Source organism: Cyprinodon variegatus, unplaced genomic scaffold (genome assembly GCF_000732505.1).
Source record: "Cyprinodon variegatus isolate N-32 unplaced genomic scaffold, C_variegatus-1.0 Scaffold1576, whole genome shotgun sequence".
NCBI lineage: Eukaryota > Metazoa > Chordata > Actinopteri > Cyprinodontiformes > Cyprinodontidae > Cyprinodon > Cyprinodon variegatus.
Genome location: NW_015152029.1, coordinates 68,438 through 77,234, shown reverse-complemented (window position 1 = coordinate 77,234; position 8,797 = coordinate 68,438). Strand labels below are relative to the sequence as shown.

The following is an 8,797-nucleotide window of genomic DNA, read 5'->3' as shown; positions in this document are numbered from 1 at the left end:
TTTATCTTTACCTAATTTGATATTTGACCATCAGAAAGAAGGAAATCAAAAACATCTGATTGAAAATCCTGAAGAAAAGCTTCATCCTTGTCATGATTCCTTCTGTTTGCTCTCCCTAAATTAATTATTTCTTTCACCTGCAGTTTTCCCTCCCTGCCTTAATTATCATTTATTCCTCTCACCTGTTTCCTTTGGTTTATATTCTGTTCAGCCTGAGCATTCAGGGCCAGATCATTATTTGTTTTTTTCTGTTAGCCTGTCTGTGCCATTGATTCTAAGGTTCATGTCCTGGCTCCTGGCACCCTCTAAGTTTTTATGATGATCAGTTTTTATCCCGGTAAGCCTGGCTCCAAGGTGGAGACCAGTTTAAAGGTCCTGCATCAAGTTCTGTTTTCACATCCTGTCTCGGCTACCCTCTTCCACTGAGCCTGCCCGTCTGCACCTGATCCTGTCTGCTCCTGTGCGTGACCACCTGGTCACGTTTCCGGACTCTGTCAGACTCTGAAACTGCCTGGAAGCTGTAGGATGCCTGGAAGCCTGGATTCTGCTACCTGTCTGGTTCTGCCTTATCTGGATCCTGTTCTGTCTGTTCCTGCCTGATTTGTATCCCTGACCAGGAGCAGCTTCCTACTAATCCTCCGAAGCTGCAGCATCGGGGAGACTCTGGGTGTTGCGCCGCGTCAGCTGTCAGCCCATTGTCTGGATCGCCCCCCCTTCAAGGGTTATGGACTGAACTGCTAAACCAGAGTGTCTGTAATTGGGCACTGCCCCGCCCCCCCCACCAGCAGTCGCTGCGTGCCACAGATCCTAGAAGCTCCCCTTTTAGTTTTGTTTTTCATTTAATAACCTTTTTGAACTTTTATACTGGCTGTCTCTCCAAGAATACTGTGTCCATCTGTCTCGTTTCATGACAATCCTCTGATTAAAGAAACCATCATTTCCTCACTGAGCTGTTTGCAGCAACAGATCAGATGAGCAGAGCTGCCCAAACATCTGCAGAAAACATCTGGAATAAAATCAAAAACGTCCAAAAACTGCATCACAATGAAGCAAACATTCAGCCTGAAAACTTTAGAATTGAGCTTTATTTCAGATTTCTGGGTTACAGGCTGAAAATGAATCAGTGAGAAAAAAAGCTGAACTTTCCCGTTTGATCAGATTCAGATTAAACCTCCATGGAGCCACTAAATGGAGCTTAGTTTGAATTTCCTATTCATTGTTTCAAAGAGAAAAACAATATTGGACGCTGAATAAGAGACATGATCAAATAAAGAGGAGAAAAATCTCTAAACTCAGAGTTCATCATCAGGATCCAGTCAGAGTCTCTTTAAACTCAAACTGCTGCAGCTTCAACCTCTGAGGATTATCAGGACACAGATCAGCTTATCTCCTCTACTAAGATCATCACCTCCACCACCTGCAGAGAGAAAAACGATGAACAGAGGAGATCAGTGAGTGTTTCCACCCTCTCTCTCTCCATCATCTGTCAATCAGTGATGCAGCACATTCAGGGTAAAGAGCAGCAGGGACTACAGTCCTGTTTGGAGCAGCTGGACTCACTCCAACCATCTACTTACAGACGCTCCAGTTTGTAGTCTGGACTCTTTACAAAGTCCTGCAGCTGCTGAACATCTGACTCCTTCAAATTGTTGTACCTCAGGTCCAGGTGTAACAGATGTGAGGGGTTTGACTTCAGAGCCGAGACCAGAGAAGCACAGCTGACCTCTGACAAACCGCAGTTAAACAATCTGGATAAAGAATAGAAATATGTGAGCTGATGCAGGTTAGAACAGTCCAACAGAATCAATTCAAGAGCTCTCATTAACACTAAAAATTCCAGAGACACAAGAATTTCCATCAGCCTCCAGTCCCCCAAGCTGTACTTCACAACTCATGAATCCCTTTTCAGATGTAAATGCCCCTTTAGCGCTGTGGCTGGAGAACCATTCCACCCCCTTCAGTTTCAGTTTTAGCTCAAGTCTCTCTGTCGGAGAGTGTTTTACCTGAGAGCTGGGGGGAAAAAAATCATATTTGTAATTAAATATAACTAAGTCTACTTCATCAGTCTCGCAAACACCAGAATTATTTCAGCAGATCCACCAGCGCAATGATCAGATGATAACTGATCTGTACAACGAAAATAACTGCATGAGCTGGAACGCTGTAGAGAGGCAAAGCAAGAATATTTATACAATAATGACCATCTGCCCTACTTACCTGGGGGCAAATATAAGTCCAGTCACGATCTCTCCTCCGCTGCAGCAGATCTCTCCTCCACTGCAGCCGTGCAGACAGCATCATGAGACTGCGGTAAAGTTGGCAATATATTCACAGATTCGGTTTTTCCAGATTAATAACACGTCGCGAATGATTTATTCTACAAAACAGACACCTCTCTACAACCACAGCAATGGATACAGTGAGCTACAACCTTAGTATCTTCAAAACGAGTCTCCTATTGCGCTGGGAGAATTACATTGGACCCTATGCAGAGCTCACTGCTCGGAAAATGCTTAGGGACCATCTGCAAGTTGCAAAATGATCAGAGGGGAATATTTAAAAGCATCACCAAAAAGAGGTGGATTATTATCAAATTCATTTAATGTGTATCTCATCTCATGTGTTTCATACCACATTTATTGTATGGTTCCTCGGACCAGTTTTACAACCAGAGGGCGCCGGTCCTTTAAAGCGGTGGCACCCCGTCTCTGGAATGAACTCCCCCTGTCCCTGCGCTCTCTGGACTCAGTGGATATCTTTAAAAAGCAGCTAAAAACCCACCTGTTTTCACAAGCCTTCCAAAGCACATAGCTTATTGTTTTATTCACTTACTTATTTTAGATTTTACTGCATTATATCTGTTTTTACTTGTGTTGTTTATATGTTATCATGTGAAGCACTTTTTACTTTGTTTGTGAAAAGTGCTATACAAATAAAGTTTACTTATTTACTTACTTACTAATTAAAAAATAATACTTTTTTGAGTTATTTCCCAAAGCTTAAATGACAAATGGTACCTGTATTTTATTATCAGAATAAGTATAAAATGAGCAATGACTACAATATAGATCCTTGTAGTTTTACCAAATATGTAGGATACATAGATAACTTTATCTGGATCATACTACAACTCTTACTTTGGGAAGATAGGCCAAACTGTATAATTTATGGAGATGTTTTCATTGTTATTGTAAGCATATAATAGCCAATAATTACACTATAGATCAATGTAGTGCCACCAAACTTGCAGCACACATAGATAACCTCATCTAGTTCATACTACAGCTACTTCAGATATGTGCTTCATTGTTATTATAAGCATGCCAGGTGCGCAATCTCTGCAACAGGAACCACAGCACTGTGTATTGAGTGCATTGCACAAAGTATACCTGTCGCAAATTCAGGAAGGACTCACCTTGGGTTTCTAAAAACTGCTAAATTGGTCAATTGTAGCTTCATATGTAGTGCTTTTCCTTGGGTGAAATAAATGTTATTCCAATACTGAAATCATACTGTTTGTCATTCTCTGAGCTGAAATGTTGAATGACATGAAAAGGCGAGAACAGAAAAAATACAATTATTCTCTAAGTTGTTCTTTCTTTAGCATAGTGAGCTTTGCATTATAAATGATTTTGTTAGTGAATGGACAATATAAATAGCCTCTGCCTTGCCTTGATGGAAAAGCATGGTTATGACCTGTTCTCAGCTCAGGAACTGGGACCCGTATGATATCTGGTTGTTCAATAGGTTTGCCTAAATAAAAGCTTTAGATATGACTTATCAAGTTATTCCTTCAAAAAGGTCTGATGTTGCAGGGGCAGGTAATGAAAAGTGTTTGGAGCAAGCTCTTGTTCTGTTGCCAAGGTTATTTGCTTTACAACAAGGACATTTAGCGAGGTAGAGTAAATACACAAACTTGAAGAGGGGAGGGGGTTTGCAGGAAAACTGGAATTCTCTTGGAGTTCTAGTGTTAATATTAATGCAAACATTCTGCTGCTCCAATAAAGACCTGCTGACTTCAGCAGAAAGGAGGAGATATCACACACCAGACGGGCCCTAGAGCAATGTGGTTCTCCTAACTGGGCTTTCCTCAAAGCAGACAGAAACCCAAACAGGACTCCAGCAGAACTCAAACCCAAACCAGTAGTCGCTCCGTTTGTTAGGGAGTTTCAGACAAATTGAGGCCTTTATTTTCTAAACATGTCCTTATGAGAGTCGTAACCCACACTTCTAATCAGCAGCCTATTGAGCTCACTGATTTACACTGAGATTTGCACTAAAAAGTTATTAGAAGAAAGAAATATACTAAATCTTACTTAAATGTCTGTAGTTTGCAGATGGGAGACTTGAGAAACCCACTGAGCTCCTTCATTCCAGGATCAAGGTTGGTCAAACTCAGGTCCAGTTCTGTCAGATGGGATGGATTAGACTTCAGAGCTGAACCCAGAGAAGCCCAGCTGATCTGTGACAATCTGCACCCCCCCAATCTGAATAAGAAATAGAATATTTTAGCTGAATTAAACAGAATGCAATAAAATATGCCAACAGAATATGTGACCTCGGCACATGATAAACACTAGTCCAAGGAGCATTGGTTATTTTCCTCACTGACACTGTGCTGGCCCATTCATACAGCATCACAGAACACATTTTCTACCATACTGAGATGTAGATAAAGCCCAGTTGCTAGAAACTACGGGAACAAAACTCTCTATACAAACGCCTCCAAATGTGGAAAATGACAGTAAGGTGTGCAGGTCAGGGCCTTCATCGGCCTGAACTGATGAGTGTGATGTCGGTGGCAGGAAAATAACAGCTAATTAAAACATTTTTTTCAAAATATTATTAGATTACTTTAACTGTATTTTTTTTGTATAAGAGATATCTGCTCCACCATAACCTGACTATGAATGGAGAAAAAAACAGACAGAGAAATTGGTATTTGTGCATAGTGACTGTGAGCTAGGAGCTCCATGCAGGGATAGACAGAGTTTGTCTTTCCTTTAATGGGCAGAACAGCTGCTCAGTACAGGGATGTGGGCCTGCCTCCATCATTACACAGAAATAAAAAAACAACAAGCAAATAACCCTGCAGCAGGAGAACAGGGCTGATTTCAGAGCAGAGGTGCATCCTGGTGCGTCTTTGATGACAGGAACAGAAAGAAACGGATCAATCCAGACCAAAGATAGAGATTAAACTTTAACATTGACTCAGAGCAGGAAAACTGGAAGTTAAAGCTCAATCAGTTTTTCACTAATGTCTTGAAAATCTCTCCTCATGAAATAAAATCAAATTTGTTTTTAGAATCTGACCATTTAAGAGAGATTCAAGAAAATCAATTTAACCAGTTTCTAAGATTCTCTGAGTTAAAAAATGTTTGTTTATTTGTCATACTCCTAGGTCTAGGTGCAGGTCTGATTTTCCTTCTCTCTCCTCAGCAAGGCTGGACGGGCAGGTGCTTTACATCTGAACAGATTACCCCTTTGAGGAGCTGAGACCAGGAGGAGGGCGTCAGATCAGTTCAGCGTGGTACAGACCAATCTTCTTCCTAGTTTTGCTTCCTGGTGAAATCAGAGCCTGACCCTGCTCTCTGTTTCCTCCTTCCTAGAATTCCAGATCCCAAGCCCGAGACAGCTCCTCAGAACCCATGTAACTCTGGACATTTGTCAGGGATACTCCCAGCCTGCTTCCTGGAATCTGTGAAGCCTTGTATCCCTGCTTAAGCTCAGTTTAAGCCCTCCTACCTGAGCTCACCTGCCTGTCCACCCTCTGACACCATCTAAGGAGATCACCAACCGGCTCTGCACCTTCCACCTAGACCACTGGACATCACCCACCCGAACTAATGGCAAGCCTTCATCTCAGTGAATTTCAGTGCTCTTCAGAATACCCAGCCAGCTGATAAAATCTCACTCCAGACCACAACCTTCAATAAATCTCTTTAACTGTTCATTTGCCTCTGTGATTGCATTCATTCGTTCTTTCTTCATAAAACCTGACATTATTAGATGATTGAAAACTCAAATAAAGGTTTTTCAAAATACCTCATAAGCTTGATGATCTTTAGTGAAAAGCTTTTCTCATCTTTTAGCTACTTTAAAAATGTTGAAGAAAAAAATGTAAAAAGTAAGATTTTTGAGGAACTTTCTCTTTTGATTAACAGTTATTTATTATTATTATTACTGAAATTAATTATTATTAATTCTGTCTATCAATTTTTTGTATATTGAGTATATAGTGTATATTTTCTTTAACGTGGGGAGATAGAGGGATTGTTCACCTTCTTCATTCCCTCCTATAGAGGGCAGCAGTGTTGCTGATTTAGACACATCACCCATTTAGTATTCAGCTCTGGGGTTCATGCCCATTGAATGGCAGCTCCCTCCAGACCAACATGGGTTGTTGTTATTGATGCCGTAGGATCAGCATCTAACTATTCAGCTGTTGAGTCAAGGAAAGGGATGGCATAAAAAGCTCCTCCACTGAGAGCTGACTTGCTCTCGGTGAAGGAGGTCCTGCACCCTCCACTGTCTGACCTGTTTCAGATTTGTGTCTTTTCTTCTTTTGGAGCCTGTTTTTACTTTTCTTCCAAGACTTCCAAAACTGAATCATGGATCTGCTCAGCTTGTCTCTCAATGCAATTGATACAATGTTTTCTACAGGAATACAGGGTAAGCGGGAACCATCCTGTCCTGAAAGGAATTTTTTTCTTTTCCGGATACAGAAAGTATTATTGGCTCTCAAGGTTGGCAGAAAAATCAGCAGCAAGCCTGACCCAAACATCTGTCGCCATCTGCAATCTGGCAACCCACCAGCCTTAAGAGACCTTATCTACTCAACTCTCCCTGGATAAAATGTAAACACGATGCTCTGTACACCTCTCTTCCCTGAGGACATCTATGAACCTTCTACCTGCAGGATTCGATGTTAACCATTGCCCGATCGCCCGGGGCAAGTAGTTTTTATTGTCGGGAGAGTGCAAAATCACCAAAAAAAATCACTCAAAATTACTTTAAAATCCTCGACATTCGTTGAAAATGATCCACAAGCGTTGCAGCGCCATTTTTGTTGTTTTGTACACATTTTCACGTGATTTCAAAAAGCCGCGTGATTTTCCGCCAGACGGAGTGATTGACTTGGCAGGCTAAAAAACAACAACAAGGCTATTTTACCCCCCACCCATTTCACCCAACACCCAGATAACCCTAGATTAAAAATTATTTGTCAAGGATTACAAAAATTGGCATAATTGTATGCCATACGCACAGTGTAAATATGGCTATCATATGGAAGTCTGTACAGTGATGCAGATCGTAAATTAAAAAATGTTCATAAATTTTTTTTTCTTAGATATTGGAGAGGTGCATTTAAATGTTATAGAGCTAAACATGTTAGATTGGTGACCTGTTATGTTATTATTATTGTCTTGTTGCTGCATTTATTTTGTCAGGGAAAACTAATCCTGAGTCAGTTAAAAGTCAGGAAATTCTGAAATTATGTAAGACTGTGGAAACCCTGTATAAAATAACAATGTATAATGATTCTCTAGAAAAGTCACATTTTATTAATAGTTTTATCTTCTATAAACATACCGTGACTCTAAAATAAAAGTTATTCATTTGTGACATTGACTTCTGTCTTGTGATTTATCTTAAGTTTTTAACCTGCCAAGTTTTTTTTAGATTTTTAACATTACAATTTATATTTTTCTAAGTATACAACAGTTTAAAGCAAAGTTTGGTTTGAAAAGAATCTGCAGGAAGGATTTAAAAGCATGTTAATACAGTATTGTAGGTTTGAGTTCATTATCTGACACATGCATATACACACCAGGAACCTGTAAACTTAGAAAATACTGAATTACAAAAAACATTTACAAAACAAACATGTTTCATTGATATATATACAAAAATGAATATTAGGAACTATATTTATCAAACATTATACTGGGCAAGTAAAAATTGTTTCTGGGCAAATGAAATGTGAAAGTCACTTGCCCAAAGGAAAAATCCTTAACGTCAACCCCTGACATGTGTGGCCAGTTTGATGAACATTGCACTAAATCATACTATCATGGACAATGGCCCCGGGAAATGTGCTCTCGGACTAACTTGCACACATAAGCAGACACACTGAAGCTCAGATGTAGTACACACTCTCCTCATACCCCTCCATCTATCCTCCCGTAAGATTTGTTTTATTTGTGTTACTTGTGTCCTGAGGTTCTTTGCAATCTCAAACTGAACCCTAATAAGAATAAAGTGGGAAATATGTGTTTTTTCCTCCTCTTACCATTTGTCATCCCTTTTCTGAAGTTTTTCCCTGACTGTAAGGGCAGTGCCTTTCATGGCAGCAAGGCCGCTGCCCCCCATGTATAATGTCTGTGTTTTTCTCTTTCTGTTTTTTTGTCTTCTTGGAAGGGATGTTCCCAAACAGAATTTCCCTCTGGGATTAATAAAGTATTGTTGAATTCAATTGAAAAGTCATGGTTGAGCTTGTTAGGTTTTATTATTTATACATCATGTGCACTGTTAATTTGTTAGTCAGATTAGACAGAGCAGAAGGCCTTCTTTCACATTGTGGATGTCGCGGTGTGTACGGAGGTCATCTAATCAGGACAGCCTTCGTGTGTCTAAGAATACACAGGATATGGGCACATCTTGGAGCCGGACTGATAGGAGAGCTACTGTATCTGTAACCCTGAGACAGAGAGGCAACCTGCATGGAGTTCAAGACATTTATGGCGTGTCAGTTTCTGATACGGACAGCTAAGCATCCACATGATGCAACACAGAC

At 40.3% G+C, this 8,797-nt stretch overlaps 1 protein-coding gene across 1 annotated transcript in view; it reads right to left on the bottom strand.

The window, feature by feature from the left end:
* Nucleotides 1-588: 588 nt before the first annotated feature.
* Nucleotides 589-8,797, bottom strand: part of LOC107103958 (NACHT, LRR and PYD domains-containing protein 12-like) — a 19,275-nt gene continuing 11,066 nt past the window's right edge. The window contains exons 4-6 of the mRNA XM_015403832.1: nt 4,317-4,487; nt 1,578-1,748; nt 589-1,417 (exon numbers count right to left, since the gene is read on the bottom strand). Of these exons, the coding sequence (XP_015259318.1) occupies nt 1,405-1,417; nt 1,578-1,748; nt 4,317-4,487 (355 nt within the window). The 3' untranslated portion in view covers nt 589-1,404. The remainder of the gene's footprint in view (nt 1,418-1,577; nt 1,749-4,316; nt 4,488-8,797) is intronic.